General features: G+C 41.3%; 1 protein-coding gene across 7 annotated transcripts in view; it reads left to right on the top strand.

Annotated features, from left to right (window-relative positions):
• The window catches only part of fryb (furry homolog b (Drosophila)), a 209,896-nt gene that overhangs the window by 159,610 nt on the left and 28,373 nt on the right, over positions 1–21,913 (top strand). For 5 of the 7 annotated variants that reach the window (XM_034178228.1, XM_034178230.1, XM_034178229.1 and 2 more), the window contains exons 41-53: positions 979–1,072; positions 1,316–1,535; positions 1,698–1,849; positions 2,265–2,452; positions 10,538–10,632; positions 12,438–12,636; positions 12,758–12,979; positions 14,028–14,226; positions 14,338–14,435; positions 14,604–14,774; positions 16,062–16,202; positions 20,337–20,522; positions 20,807–20,971. In XM_034178228.1, the coding sequence (XP_034034119.1) occupies positions 979–1,072; positions 1,316–1,535; positions 1,698–1,849; positions 2,265–2,452; positions 10,538–10,632; positions 12,438–12,636; positions 12,758–12,979; positions 14,028–14,226; positions 14,338–14,435; positions 14,604–14,774; positions 16,062–16,202; positions 20,337–20,522; positions 20,807–20,971 (2,130 nt within the window). The remainder of the gene's footprint in view (positions 1–978; positions 1,073–1,315; positions 1,536–1,697; positions 1,850–2,264; positions 2,453–10,537; positions 10,633–12,437; positions 12,637–12,757; positions 12,980–14,027; positions 14,227–14,337; positions 14,436–14,603; positions 14,775–16,061; positions 16,203–20,336; positions 20,523–20,806; positions 20,972–21,913) is intronic. The other 2 variants (XM_034178231.1, XM_034178234.1) reach the window with 1 other exon arrangement.

Here is a 21,913-nt window from a genome sequence, read left to right on the forward strand (position 1 = left end):
AATGGTTTTCAACACGGAGGTGTTTTTCCTGTCGCGGCGCACACAGAAAGACGTGCATGCAAATTCGCCGAGTTGTTTCCGTGACGACTCGGCGAATTTGCATGCACGTCTTTCATTAAAAAATGTCCTTAAACAGTGGATTGTCCACATAAAGTCCTCATGCTGGCCTCTTCTGAATCTTCTCTGTTCTCTCACGACGTCCTGGGTCAACAGAGCCTTAAATTAGGATGTTTTCAGGTCGACGTCCCGCTCCGTGGGAAGTCCTTACAGCGACAGAAACACCCCATAATCTCTCATCAGCCGTTAAACTTTTCACCGAAAACCAACTTAATTTCTCGAATAGTGTCCACTCGGATAGTCCTCACAGGTCCAGAAAAAATTTTGATAAAGCAGCGCGCGCCGTCTCGAGCAGCGTGTGAAACAAACGAATTCAGCCGAGAGGGCGGGACCACATCTCACTCAAGGCCTGCCCACAGGGAAATGACGTCACCAACACGCGTGATAAAACTCATGCATGCGCACGAGGGTTCAAGCATGATTGGTGTAATCGCACGTCATTCAAATCCATATAGTTAAAAAAAAAAAAAAGTGTCGGTTTCTTATCTAAAAGACCTCGTATAATTAGTCCAGTATGAAGTGAAGCAATTATCTTGTGATACAGTGTTATAGGTGGAGATCACATCGGCTAAATATAAACCTTATATCATTTGCTTCATGGATTGGTATCTGGGGTAAGCACTGCCCTGATGGGCCTCAGGACCCATTTTATGAGCAGAAATTATGCCATATGTAAGGTTTTGGGAAGTGTTTTGCTCTTGAACAGTGTAAAGAATTATACCTTTAAATTATGTAACACTAACCTTTTCAGAATGATGTGTGAATGAAAGCTTTTCTCAAAGAAAACAAATTCATACACCCATAAATGCCAAATTTGCCAAATTTCTCTTCTGTTAAAGAATGTCTTTGTTTGTTTTCTAGGTAATAGCTTCAGTGTTGATGTTGACCAGAGAGATTAGCGACAACAAGACTCTCACCGTAAAGTCCAGCTACCACACTGAGTACCAGCAGTCACGTAAGTGGAAAATGTATATCACCTGCTCTATTCTCATGTTGATCAATCCTGTTCCAGTTGCTCATTGCATGTAAATAATTGTTCAGTCATTTTACACACGCAAAAACACAGAGATGAATACAAAAAGTTGCTCTCTCTCTCTTTTCATATATATATATATATATATATATATATATATATATATATATATATAATATGGTGTAGTTGCTGCACTTCATCTTAATATACTGAATGTTCTTTTAGATACACCTGACTTCCTGCGTGAGTGGCAGACGTCTCCAGTGGGGGATTCCGGTCTTAGCTCCACTTCTAACTCTTCCTCTACCAGTCTGGCTGGTGGCAGCACTGCAGGCAGTGTTGGAAATTTGCCACTTGGAACCCCTGATGACCTGGAGGACCTCGAAGACGCACCAAATGAGACGGATGAGAAGACACACAAGCTTATTGAGTTCCTCTCCACAAGGTACATATCCCAGATTTTGGTGGATGAATTTTCTGTCAGTGTGTGTGCATGTGTGCGGGCATGCATGCGTATGTGTGGAAGTCTGTGTTGTGAACACTGATGCGTGCACTGTACAAGTGCTTGTGTAACGTATATGTGGTGCAACTGGTGGCGGGAATACAGTGCCTGGAGTACTGTGTTGTCATTGCTCAGAGCCTATGGGCCACTGTGGGTACATGAGGACATCACACCAAAGAACCTCAACTCCAAAAGCACAGAGCAGCTCTCCAACTTCTTACGGCACGTTATCTCTGTCTTTAAGGAGTCCAAGTCAGGTGAGAAACCACTCTTCAACTCCAAATTCCTGCTAGTGTTACACAAATTCCTGCAATCGTAACCAAGCGGCAACCCTCAAGCTTGTATTTTGACCACAACCAGGAAGTGGAAGGAAGCCAATAATCATGCAGATTTTTTAAATGTATAAGTTGCTTTGGAATGTAATTTGCAGGGGCAGCCAAACAAGTATAAAAAACAACAAACAAACAAAAAATGTGACATCTTCCAGAAAATATGGTAAATTAGTCTCCAGGAAGATGTAGCAATAATATATTGATGGTTTAATATTACGTGTAAGTCAAACCTTAATGGGTGTTATCTGCATCTGATAATAGGCAGCATTGTGTTTTTCCATAGTGACAATGTTTTACAGCATGTTTCTCTGTGTGTCTTTTCACCTGTGCATTCACACAGACTTCCACCTGGAGCAGCAGCTGAGCGACGTGGCCTTACAGACAGCTCTGTGCAGCTCCTCGCGCCATTATGCTGGCCGTTCTTTCCAGATCTTCAGAGCCCTGAAACAGCCCATCAACAACCACGCTGTCTCTGATTTGGTCTCGCGGCTCGTTGAGGTCGTAGGAGAGCATGGAGATGAGGTGCAGGTGAGGGGTGAGAACAGGAGATTCTGCTAAGTATCGATTATATATTGTATACAGCAGCATTGTGAAGCAAATTTGTAGGTAGCCTGTTTAGGCTGTTGTTGGTAACCAAGTAAACCTCACATCACACCCAACACCTCAGTATTGCTGAATGAAGCAACTGTTTAAAACAATCAGTAAAGTGAGCATCTTAAAACCACTAAACATTCAGTCGCTACTAATACAAAGTACACAATAACCAGGCAAATCCAACTTGACTACTGAGCTGCACAACTATTAAAGCAAGCAATGAGTTGATGTAAAAGTGCATAACCATTAGCACCACATAAAAATAGATGTAAAGGTTCATTGTGGGGTTTTTTTTTTGTTTTTGTTTTTTTTTTGCTCCTCACTTTTTGATGATGCATGGCCTGCCTAGGTATTGAGTGGCATTGTTGAAAACAGAGGCTGAAGCCCCTTTCACACCGGGCCTGCATAGAGTTGCATATGCATATCTAACATAGTATGCATATCTAACATGCAGGAATGTCTGCATCAGTTGCGCATAGCAGGGTGGCGAAGATTGGTTCCAACAGACTGCCTGGACACGCAAATGGAGTTGATATTAGTGCTGGGTTAAAAATATTGATTCTCCAATTTTAAATTGATTCTCATTTTAAATACCACAGATCGATTCGTACATCCAACGATCGAAAATGTGTATATCTATATATGCACCATTCACCAGCGTTGTAACAGCATGTCTGAAAAGTTATGCTGCAGTTGCCCCATCACGCTGGTTCCGAGGGTGTGAAAATGATCAGTTCTCTACATTGATTAGAGAAATGATCCGCTGGTTCTGATTTAGAAGCGTCCAAAATGTATTCATCAACCTCTGTCAAAACCATTTAAAAATGTCAGTCATGACTACCGGGACTCTTGTCTGTTATGAGCAAGAAAAGAGAGTCGTGACTGTGTGAATTCAATGATGTTTAATTCATACAGTAGGGTTTTTTTTTTCCGTTCGTCATAACGTGCCTTTTCCATGGGAAAGCGTGCAAAGATTCTCTGGTGTGGGCTTACTTTTCAGTCAGTCTTTTCCACCAGCACTCATGGCTGTGGGAAATTTTTTGCTGGAAATGTTCTGCTGCTGCAGACACGAGTATTTGTAGGGGAATAGTTTAAATTTATAACTCTCTGAACACTATTGCCTGCATTTTGAGGGCCAAATTTTGTCACGTAAAGCCATAGTTTTTTTTTTATCTTTGTTACAGCCTTACTTTAATGCCAAAAGAAACAAGGCATCAGGCCAAAACATGGAAACATAGATATGTGTCAGGAGTAATGAACCAGGTGTAGAGACCCCTGGCACCCTCTTTTGGCTGCCCTGGATCTGTTCAGTAATTCTGCTCAACAGCATCTTTGGGAGGGGGATTGTTCCATGCCATTAGTCTTTTAGCCATCATTATTAAATACTTCATTAATTTGCTGTCAAATGTCAATATAATACTTGTATTAATATGTTGCATAACTAGACAATCAGGTAACCGCTCAAAAAACGTTTTTTAATAACACTAACCCAAATCGATATCAGATTGGATCGAATAAAAAAAAAGATTCTGAATCTTAAGAATCGGAATCAAATCGATTCTTGAACTTTGAATCGATACCCAGCTCTAGTTGATACATTGGAAAAAGTCAGAATTAATTATTTCCAGGAGCACAGCGGTGTTTTTCTGTATCTGTTAGCTGATTAATCTGCGCAGTTAGATTGATCTAGTTATCTAGATTACGATTTGTTTCCCAGTGTAATCTTTACGTGCCTTAACTAAAGCACTCCTTCTGCTGAATCACCTCTAAATTATTTACACATTATTCACTTTGCGTGTTTTTAGGAATCCGCTAGCTTAGCGTAGCTACTAGCTCTTAGCCGATTTAGCATGGCGGCTTCTCCTGTCTCTCCCGCACTTTTCTGCTCTGGGTGTGAAATGTTTAGTTATTCCTCGGCCTCCTTTAGCAGTAACGGTACTTGTAATAAGTGTAGCTTATTCGTAGCTTTGGAGGCCAGGCTGGGCGAATTGGAGACTCGGCTCCGCACCGTGGAAAATTCTACAGCTAGCCAGGCCCCTGTAGTCGGTGCGGACCAAGGTAGCTTAGCCGCCGTTAGTTACCCCCTGGCAGATCCCGAGCAGCCGGGAAAGCAGGCTGACTGGGTGACTGTGAGGAGGAAGCGTAGCCCTAAACAGAAGCCCCGTGTACACCGCCAACCCGTTCACATCTCTAACCGTTTTTCCCCACTCGACGACACACCCGCCGAGGATCAAACTCTGGTTATTGGCGACTCTGTTTTGCGAAATGTGAAGTTAGCGACACCAGCAACCATAGTCAATTGTCTTCCGGGGGCCAGAGCAGGCGACATTGAAGGAAATTTGAAACTGCTGGCTAAGGCTAAGCGTAAATTTGGTAAGATTGTAATTCACGTCGGCAGTAATGACACCCGGTTACGCCAATCGGAGGTCACTAAAATTAACATTAAATCGGTGTGTAACTTTGCAAAAACAATGTCGGACTCTGTAGTTTTCTCTGGGCCCCTCCCCAATCAGACCGGGAGTGACATGTTTAGCCGCATGTTCTCCTTGAATTGCTGGCTGTCTGAGTGGTGTCCAAAAAATGAGGCGGGCTTCATAGATAATTGGCAAAGCTTCTGGGGAAAACCTGGTCTTGTTAGGAGAGACGGCATCCATCCCACTTTGGATGGAGCAGCTCTCATTTCTAGAAATCTGGCCAATTTTCTTAAATCCTCCAAACCGTGACTATCCAGGGTTGGGACCAGGAAGCAGAGTTGTAGTCTTACACACCTCTCTGCAGCTTCTCTCCCCCTGCCATCCCCTCATTACCCCATCCCCGTAGAGACGGTGCCTGCTCCCAGACTACCAATAACCAGCAAAAATCTATTTAAGCATAAAAATTCAAAAAGAAAAAAAAATATAGCACCTTCAACTGCACCACAGACTAAAACAGTTAAATGTGGTCTATTAAACATTAGGTCTCTCTCTTCTAAGTCCCTGTTGGTAAATGATATAATTGATCAACATATTGATTTATTCTGCCTTACAGAAACCTGGTTACAGCAGGATGAATATGTTAGTTTAAATGAGTCAACACCCCCGAGTCACACTAACTGTCAGAATGCTCGTAGCACGGGCCGGGGCGGAGGATTAGCAGCAATCTTCCATTCCAGCTTATTAATTAATCAAAAACCCAGACAGAGCTTTAATTCATTTGAAAGCTTGACTCTTAGTCTTGTCCATCCAAATTGGAAGTCCCAAAAACCAGTTTTATTTGTTATTATCTATCGTCCACCTGGTCGTTACTGTGAGTTTCTCTGTGAATTTTCAGACCTTTTGTCTGACTTAGTGCTTAGCTCAGATAAGATAATTATAGTGGGCGATTTTAACATCCACACAGATGCTGAGAATGACAGCCTCAACACTGCATTTAATCTATTATTAGACTCTATTGGCTTTGCTCAAAAAGTAAATGAGTCCACCCACCACTTTAATCATATCTTAGATCTTGTTCTGACTTATGGTATGGAAATAGAAGACTTAACAGTATTCCCTGAAAACTCCCTTCTGTCTGATCATTTCTTAATAACATTTACATTTACTCTGATGGACTACCCAGCAGTGGGGAATAAGTTTCATTACACTAGAAGTCTTTCAGAAAGCGCTGTAACTAGGTTTAAGGATATGATTCCTTCTTTATGTTCTCTAATGCCATATACCAACACAGTGCAGAGTAGCTACCTAAACTCTGTAAGTGAGATAGAGTATCTCGTCAATAGTTTTACATCCTCATTGAAGACAACTTTGGATGCTGTAGCTCCTCTAAAAAAGAGAGCTTTAAATCAGAAGTGCCTGACTCCGTGGTATAACTCACAAACTCGTAGCTTAAAGCAGATAACCCGTAAGTTGGAGAGGAAATGGCTTCTCACTAATTTAGAAGATCTTCACTTAGCCTGGAAAAAGAGTCTGTTGCTCTATAAAAAAGCCCTCCGTAAAGCTAGGACATCTTTCTACTCATCACTAATTGAAGAAAATAAGAACAACCCCAGGTTTCTTTTCAGCACTGTAGCCAGGCTGACAAAGAGTCAGAGCTCTATTGAGCTGAGTATTCCATTAACTTTAACTAGTAATGACTTCATGACTTTCTTTGCTAACAAAATTTTAACTATTAGAGAAAAAATTACTCATAACCATCCCAAAGACGTATCGTTATCTTTGGCTGCTTTCAGTGATGCCTGTATTTGGTTAGGACTCTTTCTCTCCGATTGTTCTGTCTGAGTTATTTTCATTAGTTACTTCATCCAAACCATCAACATGTTTATTAGACCCCATTCCTACCAGGCTGCTCAAGGAAGCCCTACCATTATTTAATGCTTCGATCTTAAATATGATCAATCTATCTTTGTTAGTTGGCTATGTACCACAGGCTTTTAAGGTGGCAGTAATTAAACCATTACTTAAAAAGCCATCACTTGACCCAGCTATCTTAGCTAATTATAGGCCAATCTCCAACCTTCCTTTTCTCTCAAAAATTCTTGAAAGGGTAGTTGTAAAACAGCTAACTGATCATCTGCAGAGGAATGGTCTATTTGAAGAGTTTCAGTCAGGTTTTAGAATTCATCATAGTACAGAAACAGCATTAGTGAAGGTTACAAATGATCTTCTTATGGCCTCGGACAGTGGACTCATCTCTGTGCTTGTTCTGTTAGACCTCAGTGCTGCTTTTGATACTGTTGACCATAAAATTTTATTACAGAGATTAGAGCATGCCATAGGTATTAAAGGCACTGCGCTGCGGTGGTTTGAATCATATTTGTCTAATAGATTACAATTTGTTCATGTAAATGGGGAATCTTCTTCACAGACTAAAGTTAATTATGGAGTTCCACAAGGTTCTGTGCTAGGACCAATTTTATTCACTTTATACATGCTTCCCTTAGGCAGTATTATTAGACGGTATTGCTTAAATTTTCATTGTTACGCAGATGATACCCAGCTTTATCTATCCATGAAGCCAGAGGACACACACCAATTAGCTAAACTGCAGGATTGTCTTACAGACATAAAGACATGGATGACCTCTAATTTCCTGCTTTTAAACTCAGATAAAACTGAAGTTATTGTACTTGGCCCCACAAATCTTAGAAACATGGTGTCTAACCAGATCCTTACTGTGGATGGCATTACCCTGACCTCTAGTAATACTGTGAGAAATCTTGGAGTCATTTTTGATCAGGATATGTCATTCAAAGCGCATATTAAACAAATATGTAGGACTGCTTTTTTGCATTTACGCAATATCTCTAAAATCAGAAAGGTCTTGTCTCAGAGTGATGCTGAAAAACTAATTCATGCATTTATTTCCTCTAGGCTGGACTATTGTAATTCATTATTATCAGGTTGTCCTAAAAGTTCCCTAAAAAGCCTTCAGTTAATTCAAAATGCTGCAGCTAGAGTACTGACGGGGACTAGAAGGAGAGAGCATATCTCACCCATATTGGCCTCTCTTCATTGGCTTCCTGTTAATTCTAGAATAGAATTTAAAATTCTTCTTCTTACTTATAAGGTTTTGAATAATCAGGTCCCATCTTATCTTAGGGACCTCGTAGTACCATATCACCCCAATAGAGCGCTTCGCTCTCAGACTGCAGGCTTACTTGTAGTTCCTAGGGTTTGTAAGAGTAGAATGGGAGGCAGAGCCTTCAGCTTTCAGGCTCCTCTCCTGTGGAACCAGCTCCCAATTCAGATCAGGGAGACAGACACCCTCTCTACTTTTAAGATTAGGCTTAAAACTTTCCTTTTTGCTAAAGCTTATAGTTAGGGCTGGATCAGGTGACCCTGAACCATCCCTTAGTTATGCTGCTATAGACGTAGACTGCTGGGGGGGTTCCCATGATGCACTGTTTCTTTCTCTTTTTGCTCTGTATGCACCACTCTGCATTTAATCATTAGTGATCGATCTCTGCTCCCCTCCACAGCATGTCTTTTTCCTGGTTCTCTCCCTCAGCCCCAACCAGTCCCAGCAGAAGACTGCCCCTCCCTGAGCCTGGTTCTGCTGGAGGTTTCTTCCTGTTAAAAGGGAGTTTTTCCTTCCCACTGTAGCCAAGTGCTTGCTCACAGGGGGCCGTTTTGACCGTTGGGGTTTTACATAATTATTGTATGGCCTTGCCTTACAATATAAAGCGCCTTGGGGCAACTGTTTGTTGTGATTTGGCGCTATATAAAAAAATTGATTGATTGATTGATTGATGTCTCTTCTGGTTTATTGTTTTTCCTGTGCTGCGCTGCAGGTGTGTGCGCTGATGTGTGTTCTTGTTTATCTTTCTTTTTGAGGTGAAAGCGTAGAGGAACTACAGCCAGTCTGTAATGAGCTTTTTTTTTCTTTTAATTGTTTACATGTGCTCTTTGAGCAGTATAGTTACTGCATTGTGTAACGGTATAAAAAGTTCAACAACAATCCTGTATGATTTATAGCTCGGCAACAATGGAGTACAGCAGGAATCATAAATTGGCGTCGGGTAGCAATACAGTCACATTACGTAAGTGTAATGTTGCCTCAACTTGCGTGAAAACTACTTCCATTCTGCATCCAGTGGTCTACGCCGAAAATCCACAAAAAATTAAACATGTTTAATTAAATTTAAAAAAATTAAACATGTTTAATTAAATTAAAAAAATTAAACATGTTTAATTTTTTGCCTTTGTTTCGCGTCACCCTTTGTCTCACCCTTTACATCCCTCAGCGTATTGTGGCGTTAGGCTGCATAAACTCTGCATTGTCATGACGCCACATGATGCAACTCTATGTTGGCCCGCTGTGAAAGGGGCTTGAGGTAGTACCTTTGTTGGTAAGGAGGGTTTACTGAGCGTTGACCTCTAAGGACACATTCTGTGATCTTTGTGGAGTCAGTGAATGCCCTAATTTCAGCATTGAGAAAGTAGCTAAGGAGTGAGATTGTCTAGGTTTGTGATTGTCCTGCATCAAGACTAAGTTCCAGGCCTTCAGTGACTTCCTGGACTCTGCCATCATAAGTATATTTGAATGTGGTGAAAGTGTCAGACCTGTGGAGTCATTCACCTATCTCTGCAGGAACATCCATATCTCTGGGTCCTCAGCCTTTGACATTAAGAGACACCTGGGAAGAGCTTATGGAGTCATGAGCTCCCTGAACAGAGGTGTTTGATTATGCTGATACCATTGCAGGAGAACACAGTCTTTCGGATCCTAGTGATTTTGATCTTTCTGTATAGTTGTGAGACTTGGGTACATTAACCAGTGACCTAAGGTAACAACTAGTAGGATCCTTGGATACCGCTGGAATGACTTTGTGTCAAACAAGGGGTTACTTGGAGAGACTCAGAGGAGGAGTATCACTGGCATTAAGGGAACATCAGCTATGACATGTTTGGCATCTATGCATGCTCCACCATGCATGTGTCTCAGTGTTGAGGACCCCAGCAACAGGAAAAGACCAAGGTGATGCCATGATTCCACTACCCTGTGATCGACAGATGGCTGTGGACCAGTTTTCTGCCTGGGTAGTTGCCATTCAGGACACATGGTGGTTCAGTAGTGGGGTGGATGCAGCGACGTGTGGCACCAGCACATGCTGCCAGACCTGAATTAAGTTTTTTAAAAGGAAAGTGTTTCTCCTGCAGGCTGTGTTATTAATCATTTTTCATTTTCAATTGAGTTTGTTTGATATGCTGTAAATTATAAACGCTGTAACTGTTACTTGTCATTTTAGAGTCAGAATGTGCTGTAGGGTTCATGTGGCAACAAATTATTCTTGTGAATTGTTTTTTTTATTTTTTTTATCATATTTAGACAGTATTTTGTATTCCTCATATATGCATGCAGCCAGACAAACTTGGTCATGTGAAGCCGTGTCTGGAGATTTACATGTGTGGATTACAGATCTGCAGGATTTATGACAATTACTTTGTGTCCTTACTCCTTATTTATGCTGCATGTGAGGATACATGTTTGTTTGCCGAGGTGTTTGTGGTCAGTCGGTGAAACGGGAACTTTGTGTTTCAGGGCTATGTGATGGAGGTACTGTTAACATTGGAGTCAGTGGTGGTGAATCTGGCAGAATGTCTGAAAAACAGTGACCTCATGGCAGCTCTAACTAGGTAGGACCCTTCTCTGTACAAACTGGAAACAAACCCAAATAGATAAACATCTGTATTAAGTGTAATAAGTGATATATGGTGCATCTGGAAAGCAGTCATAGCTCTTCACTTTTTCCACATTTTGTTATGTTACAGGCTTATACCAACATAAAGTAAATCATTTTTTCCCTAAAAAAAAATCTACTCACAACACCCCATAATGACAACATGGAAAAAGTTTTTTTTTTAAATTTTTGTAAATTTATTAAAAACAAAAAAGTAAGAAATCACATGGAGCATTCACACCCTTTGCTAAATACATTGGCAGCCTCAAGTCTTCTTGAATATGATGCCACAAGCGTGGGGCACCTATCTCTTTACCCATTCCTTTTAGCAGCACCTCTCAAGCTCCATCAGGTTGAATGCGGAGCATCATTACACAGCCATTTCCAGATCTCTTCAGAGATGTTCAATTGGATTCAGGTCTGGAATCTGGCTGGGCCACTCAAGGACATTCACAGAGTTGTCCTGAACTTTGATATCTTGGCTGTGTGCTTAGGGTCATTGTCCTGCTAAAAGATGAACCGCACCCCAGTTTGAAGTCAAGAGCGCTCTGGAGCAGGTTTTATCCAGGATGTCTCTGTACATTGGTGCATTCATCTTTCCCTTAATCCTAACTCGTCTTCAAGGTCCTGTCACTGAAAAACATCTCCACAGCATGATGCTGTCACCACCATGCTTCACTGTAGGGATGGTGCCTGGTTTCCTCCAAACATGATGCCTGGCATTCACGTCAAAGAGTTCAATCTTTATCTTATCACACCAGAGAATTTTGTTTCTCATGGTCTGAGAATCCTTCAGGTGCCTTTTGGTAAACTCCAGGTGGGCTGCTGTGTGCCTTTTACTAAGCAGTGGCTTCTGTCTGGCTACTCTGCCATACAGGCCTGATTGGTGGATTGCTGCAGAGATGGTTGTCCTTCTGGAAGGTTCTCTTCTCTCCACAGAGGAATGCTGGAACTCTGAGAGAGTCACCATCAGGTTCTTGGTCATCTCCCTGACTAAGGCCCTTGATGGCTACCTTGATGGCTCAGTTTAGATGGGCAGCCAGCTCTAAGAGTCTTGGATGATGGATGATGGAGGCCACTGTGCTCACTGGGACCTTCAAAGCAGCAGAAATGTTTCTGTACCCTTCCCCAGATTTGAGCCTCAAGACAATCATGTCTTTGAGGTCTACAGACAATTCCTTTGACTTCATGCTTGGTTTGTGCTCTGACATGCACTGTCAACTGTGGGACCTTATATGTAGACAGGTGTGTGTCTTTCCAAATCATGTCCAATCACCTGAATTTACCCCAGGTGGACTCCAGTTAAGCTGTAAAAACATCTCAAGGATGATCAGTGGAAACAGGATACACCTGAACTCAGTTTTGAGCTTCACGGCAAAGGCTGTGAATACTTATGTACATATGATTTTTTTAAGAAATTTGCAAAAATCTTAAAAAAAAAAAAAAAAAAAAACTTGGTCTTGTGTGTAGAATCTTGAGGACAAAAGTTTTTTTTAATCCATTTTGGAATAAGGCTGTAAATTAAAATGTGGAAAAAGCAAAGTGCTGTGAGTACTTTCTGGATGCACTGTATTTAAGTCCTGAGGTATAAAATCAAACCTTTTTAGAATGGTAACCATGAATTGTTGTCACTACTGAAATATTTTGTGCGAAATAGTACAGCATGTCTTTTATGCTACCACTCTCCTCTTTTAACATTAGTGAATGGAATCCTGCTGATCTCACATCTTACTCTTTTTTTTGTTTTGGTCTTATTTGTAGGACGTCTTCACCAGACTTTGTGATGAGTGACAAACTGATGAACAGAAAAAGCACAGGACAGTTGAACCTCCCTGGTCCAGGATTTGTAGGTCTGTCATCACAGCGCCACCAGCGCTCTTACTCTGTCCCTAAGAAATTTGGCGAGTGTGGGAACCAGTTGAATGATCCACCACGCAGCGCTACTCTGGACCGTATCCAGGCAAGACCACAACAAAGATTTGGTTGAAGCCCTGCCTGTCTAATCCGCCTGCTGAGTGTGATCCCATAATAATCTGCAATTTGCTTCAGTAATACTTTGTTCCATTTTATTTGTTCAACAGGCTTGCAACAATCATGGACTCTCAAGAACCGGAAGAACCCCTGGCTCCTGTTCATCATCAACTAATCGTATTGATCCCAGTGTGCTGTCTGATCCTGCCCATGTTTCCCATCCTTCATCAATATTAGCCACAGTGTTCTGGGTGGCGGTATCACTCATGGAGTCAGATTTTGAGTTTGAGTATCAGATGTCCCTTCGCCTTGTTCACAAGCTCCTATCAAAGGTATTATAATTTCTAAAAGTAATGCAGAAATTTAAAGATGAGACAAAATAGGGTTAGGGTTGATAGAACCCTGAATTACTTGGACAATATATGATTAAATTAAAGTGTGTACAGCATAAAAATACAGAGGACATCAGAAAATACAGAAACATACAGTTGGTATTAACTGTAAACAATGAACTTTCACTGATGCGTACTGGAAGCTCACTGTCTATAACCGTAACAAACCAGCAGGTGAAGCGCCGGACTTGTACTATGTGATGTTCGCAAAAACAATCATAGCCTAACATTAACACAGTTGTAGTAGAGCATTAACATAACCTTGGCACTTCCAGAAAACGTCACGGTGACATCATGCTAACCGCTGACCTAAGGTGACAACTGAATGTCTTCGACACCTTCTTTTTAGAGGATCCTTGGGTACCACTGGAATGACTCGTTTCAAATGAACAATTACTTGGGGAGACTCCGATGAGTATCAGTTGCATTGTGAGGGCACATCAGCTGTGACATATCTATATCAATAGCCTCAGTACTGCGAATCCCAGCTGCTGGAGAAGACCAAGGGAATGCTGGCATTTCACTTGGGTAGCAGATGCATAGCTATTTTCGGGATGGGAATGGATAGGTTGTGTGACTGGGTGTTGCCATCTCGGACCAGGGTGGAGCTATGGTTTTGTGGATGCAGCAACGTGTGGCACCAGCACATGCTCCCAGACTTGACTTGAGATGACCTTATCCCATGGCATCTACAACAACATTATTGTCTACACAGAAATACAAGAGATTTCTAGAGTATGTCAAAGTTTAGGTCTGAAAAAAGGAATTTTTAATTTTAAATCCCACCAGGGTTCAACCAAGTCCACAGTACAATGACAGAATATCCCCGTGCATCACAGACACCCTCCTCGAGCCTTTAAGGTTTTCCAAAGGTATCAAGAAGGTTTCAGACCATGACCTTTCAGGTTCATATCAGTGAAAGTGACAGCAGGGCTTCAGCAACTAGTACTTTCAGCTTCAGTCACACTGAAAAACTCTTACTTCCCAGGTGCCCTTAGACAGAGCAGAGAACCGCGAACGCCTAGACAAACTGCAGGCTCAGCTAAGGTGGAGCGGCTTCTCTGGGATACAGCAGCTTTTGTTGAAGGGCTTCACCTCGCAGGCCACTTCTGATCTCACCCTGCAGCTCTTCTGTCAACTCACACCTGTCTCCCGTGTGCCTGTTGTAGACAGCTCACAGAGTATAGGTCAGTGACAGAGTGCTCACTTAGTGATTGTAGTAAAAAGGATTTACACCAGCAGTGTCTGTGTGAATTAGTTTGAGTGACTCGTGTTGAAATCCAGCTTTCTCTGTGCAGGTTTCCCTCTGAATGTACTGTGTCTGTTGCCTCACCTGGTGCAGCACTTTGGTCACCCAACTCAGTTTTGCAAAGAGAGTGCTGAGAGAATCGCACAGGTATCATGCAAGCGTTTTAAGTTCAGTTTAAAATGGTTCACATAGTTCATTTCAAAATAGAGAAGTCTGAAAAACAAGCAGTTGGATGCACACACACCCCCACCCCCCCATTACCTCTCCTTAGTTTATCATCTTCTTCATGTTATTTTTATACTGTGTCTTTCCCAGGTGTGTTTGGAAGAGAAGAACACAAAACTGTCCCATCTGGCCCACGTGATGACCCTGTATAAGACTCGTTCCTATACACGGGACCCTTTCTCTTGGGTCAGTGTGGTTTGCCGCTACCTCCACGAGGCTTTCTCTGACATCACACTCAGCATGGTCACCTACATGGCTGAGGTAAGGGTTCATCGTTTACACTGTATTTATACTGTATATGCACTCATTGGCCACTTCATTCAGTGCACTTGTTCAAAAACGTCTACTTAGTTAATCATGTGGCAGAAATTCAGTTCATGTTAGTATGTAGACATGATCGAGAGGATCTGCTGATGTTCAAACCAACCATCAAAATGGAGAAGAAAGGTGATTTTGGGTGTGACGTAGTTGTTTGTGTCAGAAGCATTGGTTTGAGTGTTTTAGAAATTGATGATCTTCTGGAGTTATCACTAAGGTCAGCAAAGAATTTGTTATGTGTCGGACGCAGCTCGGAGAACCGACCAGCGTTTGAAGGACCCAGTATGAAATAAGCAGAGCACGGTACAAAGGCTAACTGAATTTAATACATAACAGTGATACAAAAAACAACAAAAGAAAGTGCGGTGTGGCATGGTGCGCTCCCAGCAGCGCTAACGGTCCGGAGCCAGAAGCTGTTCGGACCCAAGGACCCCGCCGACACCCCCCAGGTGGCCGCAACAAACCGAGTCTGTGAAAGAAGGAACCATTATGTGAGTCCACACTCTACACACAGAGAGAACACTTAAAGGTGTACGAACAGCAAACACTTCCTGGCTTGATTACTAATCAGCTTCCCAACCTGCAGGCATGGAACATCCAGTTCACAAAACTCCCCTGCAGTGGAAGCCGATACATGACTAACATACAGCTCAATATAATAAAGGTGTGAGGGACACCACATTTACTGACTGTATAAATGTTAGTCACAAAATCTAACGTACCTCAGGAAGTGTGCTGACGAGCGTGAGACCTCACCCCCTCCTCTTTCACAGACCGTGCATCAAACCCTGGACATTCTCTGCATCCACTGATGATGAGATGGCTCCCGAGACGACGATCTCACCCGTCTGGTCACAAGGTCGAGTCTCTGGCAAATACACACTGTATACTCCAGTCTTAAATGCCACCATGTTCCAATCCATATAGATGCACCTCAGCTGTGAGTCCTGACGAGCCGCAGGTGATCAGGGTGAGGTCCTGATAACCTCAGCAACACAGCCACTCAGTCCCAAATGCAAGCCACCTGGAAGGAAAAACAAAAGACAGAAACAAAAAGGCAGCCAGGCCCCCCAGCCATACAACAGAATTTTTAGAAAAAGAAGGAACATCCAATGACCAGTAATTTTTTTTTAAAGGATACAAATACCCATGTAGCTAATTCTGTTGTAGAATGCTTCTTTAACCATTGAACTTTTTTCTGTGGTTTTTTTTTTTTGTTTGTTTTTTTAGCTGTTGGATAAAGGCCTGCCCAATATGCAGCAGTCTCTGCTGCAGATAATTTACTGTCTCCTCAGCCACATGGACCTGACTGCTGTGCAGGTCAAACAGTTCAATGCTGACGTCATGAAAACCATTGAAAAATTTGTACAGGTCAGTATTTCTATAGCATAAAACTTGCAGTTTGTTTTTATCTGAAAATCATACAACTCTTCCTGTATACAGTACTGTGATATTTGTTACAGTTTGTTAGAACTTTTATCTCACACAATGGTTCTTATCATAAAAATATCAATTTAAAATAGCAGAGGTGTGAAAATTTCTCAATGCATTGTGATGCAGGTGTTAAATAATTTTCACCAAAGCAACGACGGACCCACAATGTAATGTAATGAACATATTTCCTTGTCATCAAAATCATTTTCCTGAACAAATTGTGATTATCAATCAATCAACTTTTTTCTTATATAGCGCCAAATCACAACAAACAGTTGCCCCAAGGCGCTCCATATTGTAAGGCAAGGCCATACAATAATTATGAAAAACCCCAACGGTCAAAACGACCCCCTATGAGCAAGCACTTGGCAACAGTGGGAAGGAAAAACTCCCTTTTAACAGGAAGAAACCTCCAGCAGAACCAGGCTCAGGGAGGGGCAGTCTTCTGCTGAGACTGGTTGGGGCTGAGGGAAAAAACCAGGAAAAAGACATGCTGTGAAGGGGGGCAGAGATCGATCACTAATGATTAAATGCAGAGTGATGCATACGGAGCAAAAAGAGAAAGAAACAGTGCATCATGGGAACCCCCCACAATCTACGTCTAAAGCAGCATAACCAAGGGATGGTCCAGGGTCACCCGATCCAGCCCTAACTATAAGCCTTAGCGAAAAGGAAAGTTTTAAGCCTAATCTTAAAAGTAGAGAGGGTATCTGTCTCCCTGATCTGAATTGGGAGCTGGTTCCACAGGAGAGGAGCCTGAAAGCTGAAGGCTCTGCCTCCCATTCTACTCTTACAAACCCTAGGAACTACAAGTAAGCCCGCAGTCTGAGAGCGAAGCGCTCTAATGGGGTAATATGGTACTACGAGGTCCCTAAGATAAGATGGGACCTGATTATTCAAAACCTTATAAGTAAGAAGAAGAATTTTAAATTCTATTCTAGAATTAACAGGAAGCCAATGAAGAGAGGCCAACACGGGTGAGATATGCTCTCTCCTGCTAGTCCCCGTCAGTACTCTAGCTGCAGCATTCTGAACCAACTGAAGGCTTTTTAGGGAACTTTTAGGACAACCTGATAATAATGAATTACAATAGTCCAGCCTAGAGGAAATAAATGCATGAATTAGTTTTTCAGCATCACTCTGAGACAAGACCTTTCTGATTTTAGAGATATTGCGTAAATGCAAAAAGGCAGTCCTACATATTTGTTTAATATGCGCTTTGAATGACATATCCTGATCAAAAATGACTCCAAGATTTCTCACAGTATTACTAGAGATCAGGGAAATGCCATCCAGAGTAACGATCTGGTTAGACACCATGCTTCTAAGATTTGTGGGGCCAAGTACAATAACTTCAGTTTTATCTGAGTTTAAAAGCAGGAAATTAGAGGTCATCCATGTCTTTATGTCTGTAAGACAATCCTGCAGTTTAGCTAATTGGTGTGTATCCTCAGGCTTCATGGATAGATAAAGCTGGGTATCATCTGCGTAACAATGAAAATTTAAGCAATACTGTCTAATAATACTGCCTAAGGGAAGCATGTATAAAGTGAATAAAATTGGTCCTAGCACAGAACCTTGTGGAACTCCATAATTAACTTTAGTCTGTGAAGAAGATTCCCCATTTACATGAACAAACTGTAATCTATTAGACAAATATGATTCAAACCACCGCAGCGCAGTGCCTTTAATACCTATGACATGCTCTAATCTCTGTAATAAAATTTTATGGTCAACAGTATCAAAAGCAGCACTGAGGTCCAACAGAACAAGCACAGAGATAAGTCCACTGTCCGAAGCCATAAGAAGATCATTTGTAACCTTCACTAATGCTGTTTCTGTACTATGATGAATTCTAAAACCTGACTGAAACTCTTCAAATAGACCATTCCTCTGCAGGTGATCAGTTAACTGTTTTACAACTACCCTCTCAAGAATCTTCGAGAGAAAAGGAAGGTTGGAAATTGGCCTATAATTAGCTAAGATAGCTGGATCAAGTGATGGCTTTTTAAGTAATGGTTTAATTACTGCCACCTTAAAGGCCTGTGGTACATAACCAACTAACAAAGATAGATTGATCATATTTAAGATTGAAGCATTAAATAATGGTAGGACTTCCTTGAGCAGCCTGGCAGGAATGGGGTCCAATAAACATGCCGATGGTTTGGACGAAGCAACCAATGAAAATAACTCAGACAGAACAACCGGAGAGAAAGAGTCTAACCAAATACCGGCATCACTGAAAGCAGCCAAAGATAACGATACATCTTTGGGATGGTTATGAGTAATTTTTTCTCTAATAGTCAAAATTTTGTTAGCAAAGAAAGTCATGAAGTCATTACTAGTTAAAGTTAATGGAATACTCAGCTCAATAGAGCTCTGACTCTTTGTCAGCCTAGCTACAGTGCTGAAAAGAAACCTGAGGTTATTCTTATTTTCTTCAATTAGTGATGAGTAGAAAGATGTCCTAGCTTTACGGAGGGCTTTTTTATAGAGCAACAAACTCTTTTTCCAGGCTAAGTGAAGATCTTCTAAGTTAGTGAGACGCCATTTCCTCTCCAACTTACGGGTTATCTGCTTTAAGCTACGAGTTTGTGAGTTATACCACGGAGTCAGACACTTCTGATTTAAAGCTCTCTTTTTCAGAGGAGCTACAGCATCCAAAGTTGTCTTCAAAGAGGATGTAAAACTATTGACGAGATACTCTAACTCCCTTACAGAGTTTAGGTAGCTACTCTGCTCTGTGTTGGTATATGACATTAGAGAACATAACGAAGGAATCATATCCTTAAACCTAGTTACAGCGCTTTCTGAAAGACTTCTAGTGTAATGAAACTTATTCCCCACTGCAGGGTAGTCCATCAGGGTAAATGTAAATGTTATTAAAAAATGATCAGACAGAAGGGAGTTCTCAGGGAATACTGTTAAATCTTCTATTCCCATACCATAAGTCAGAACAAGATCTAAGATATGATTAAAGTGGTGGGTGGACTCATTTACTTTTTGAGCAAAGCCGATAGAGTCCAATAATAGACCAAATGCAGTGCTGAGGCTGTCATTCTCAGCATCTGTGTGGATATTAAAATCGCCCACTATAATTATCTTATCTGAGCTAAGCACTAAGTCAGACAAAAGGTCTGAAAATTCACAGAGAAACTCACAGTAACGACCAGGTGGACGATAGATAATAACAAATAAAACTGGTTTTTGGGACTTCCAATTTGGATGGACAAGACTAAGAGACAAGCTTTCAAATGAATTAAAGCTCTGTCTAGGTTTTTGATTAATTAATAAGCTGGAATGGAAGATTGCTGCTAATCCTCCGCCACGGCCCGTACTACGAGCATTCTGACAGTTAGTGTGACTCGGGGGTGTTGACTCATTTAAACTAACACTACTTCACTCCCTCTGTCTGTACATCTCTCTCACTTTTGATACATCTCTGACATACAGACACACATCAGACACCTCATCTTAAATATATAATAAGGCCTCTTGCACCAAGCTTCCACAATTAGAATGCAGCAGAAATGCCCATCACTTTGTGCTTGAATATTATTGTTGGAGCACTGATGAAGCATGTAAAATGACAGATATGCTGCTCTGACCACAAAATTGGGTCATGAGTGTGTGTGTGTGTATTCTGTGTTTGCTGGTTTCTTCACTTTTTAAATGTTCAAACCCTCCATTAATCATTAGTCCACTGGTGCTGTATGTTTTTTAATCCCATCAACAGTTTCTATTGTCATTTTTTTTCCAAAAGGAAAAACAGCTTCAAATAGAATCCTTCTTTAATATCAATTACTTCACAGAAAGATAATCAGGAACACATGCTTAAAAATGTCATGAAAAATTTAGTATGTGTTACATCATGATACATCAAAATTCATCAAGGCTTATTGTGCATTTCAACTGTTCATTGGTAAATCATATTCCAATTATGAGATTAGTTGAAGATTTATACCCTTAAAAATATCCCAAGTGTTACTGTATTTACTCTCAAAACATGTTATTTCAAAATGTTGTAGAGCATAAAATACAATATATACTGTTTGTTGTGTGCTGCTGTAGACGGTGCATTGGAAGGATGCCTTAAACATCTTGAAGTTGGTGGTATCTCGCTCTGCCAGCCTCGTGCACCCAGTGTACGGACACACGCAGGGCGACCTTTCCAATTTGGAGGTCAGCAGGGTGTGGGACGGCTCAGCAAAGGCTCTGCCTGGGAAAACACTAGACTTCACCTTTGACATCTCTGAGGTATGAAGAAACCCCTAAGTGATGCCTGTCTGTAGTGTGCACATTTTGAGGTGTGGACAGGCAGAGTTGTTAGAAAAAATAAACCACATCACATTTTCTGTTAAACAAATCATGAATTTTCTCTCACATTTACATCTGTTTGTTTTTCCTGTCTGTTTTAATTCTGTATTTAATGTTATGTAAACATCTTTTTTGTAAAAGGCTCAGTAAGACTCTGTGTTTGAAATGTGTGTGACTGAAACTTTTCAAAATTTGCATCCAAGCTTTTCTGGAATTTTTTTAAGACTCCAGTGATTGGGCGTCGGTTCGATGAACTCCAGGGTTCAGGGGTTAGACAGGGGAAAGCTAGAGCCATGGCTGTAACACGGAGCACTTCCTCAACCTCCTCTGGATCCAATTCCAACACTATTTTGGTGCCTGTCAGCTGGAGGCGACCACAGTCTTCTCAGGTAGAGTTATATTGTTACATGTTAATGTCACCACTTTCAAATTCTTACATTTGTTGCGGTTTGGGTACATTCACCTGTTGTAAAATGTCTCAAAGACGTAACCCTTGGAGCCCTAAGGGTATTTTTTTCAATTTTACCATACCTGAAGAAATTCTCCTTTTAAGGTATTTGCATATAGGATAATACCCATGGTGTGCATATCAAAATGTTCAGAACAATCTCACCTTTCTATATGTGAGACATGTTTGTCTAGAGCAGTGTGTAAAGATATAACTTGTCTCTAAAGATGAAAAGGCACAGTCATGTACAGTCATGTTTGTCAAAACATAAGCAAACAAAGAGACACAAACTGTTAAAAACAGCTCTATTGTGCCATGCAGATATTCACATGACACTCGTTTGGAGCTGTCTGGATGTTAATAGGAAGATACCTGTAAAATGTAAATGCTTATCAAGTCAGCTAAATATTGTCTTTCTTCAAGAAAACTAAATAAAGAAATGAATCCATGAGTCTCAGAAACTCCAGCATCTGTATCAATAAATTCCACAGCTGCTCCATCTATCAGATGGCAAAATAATTCCTCACTGTGTTTTTTCCACTGATTTCTTTTTGTATAAGACTGAATAAAAGTTAAACTGTTTTGTAGTCCTTGAAGAGGCTTGGTCATGGGTTGATTAGCCTGTCTTCCCATGTTCTGTCAGTGAGAATGTTGAAGCGACAGAGCTGCAGAGTCTTGCTCTCTCTCACACACACACACACACTCATAGAGTGTGTGTCACTGTGTCACCCTGTTGAAAGGAGAGTGGAGGAGGACAACAGAGAGCATGTGACCTTCTCTGGCCTCAAGGATTGACTGACTCGAATATCATCTCCACACACTACGGCCGAGAGCTTGTACTTTCAACAAGTGGTCGAACAAAGTCTCTGACATTCTGTCGCTG

The sequence above is a fragment of the Thalassophryne amazonica genome, chromosome 9 (genome assembly GCF_902500255.1).
Source record: "Thalassophryne amazonica chromosome 9, fThaAma1.1, whole genome shotgun sequence".
Lineage (NCBI taxonomy): Eukaryota > Metazoa > Chordata > Actinopteri > Batrachoidiformes > Batrachoididae > Thalassophryne > Thalassophryne amazonica.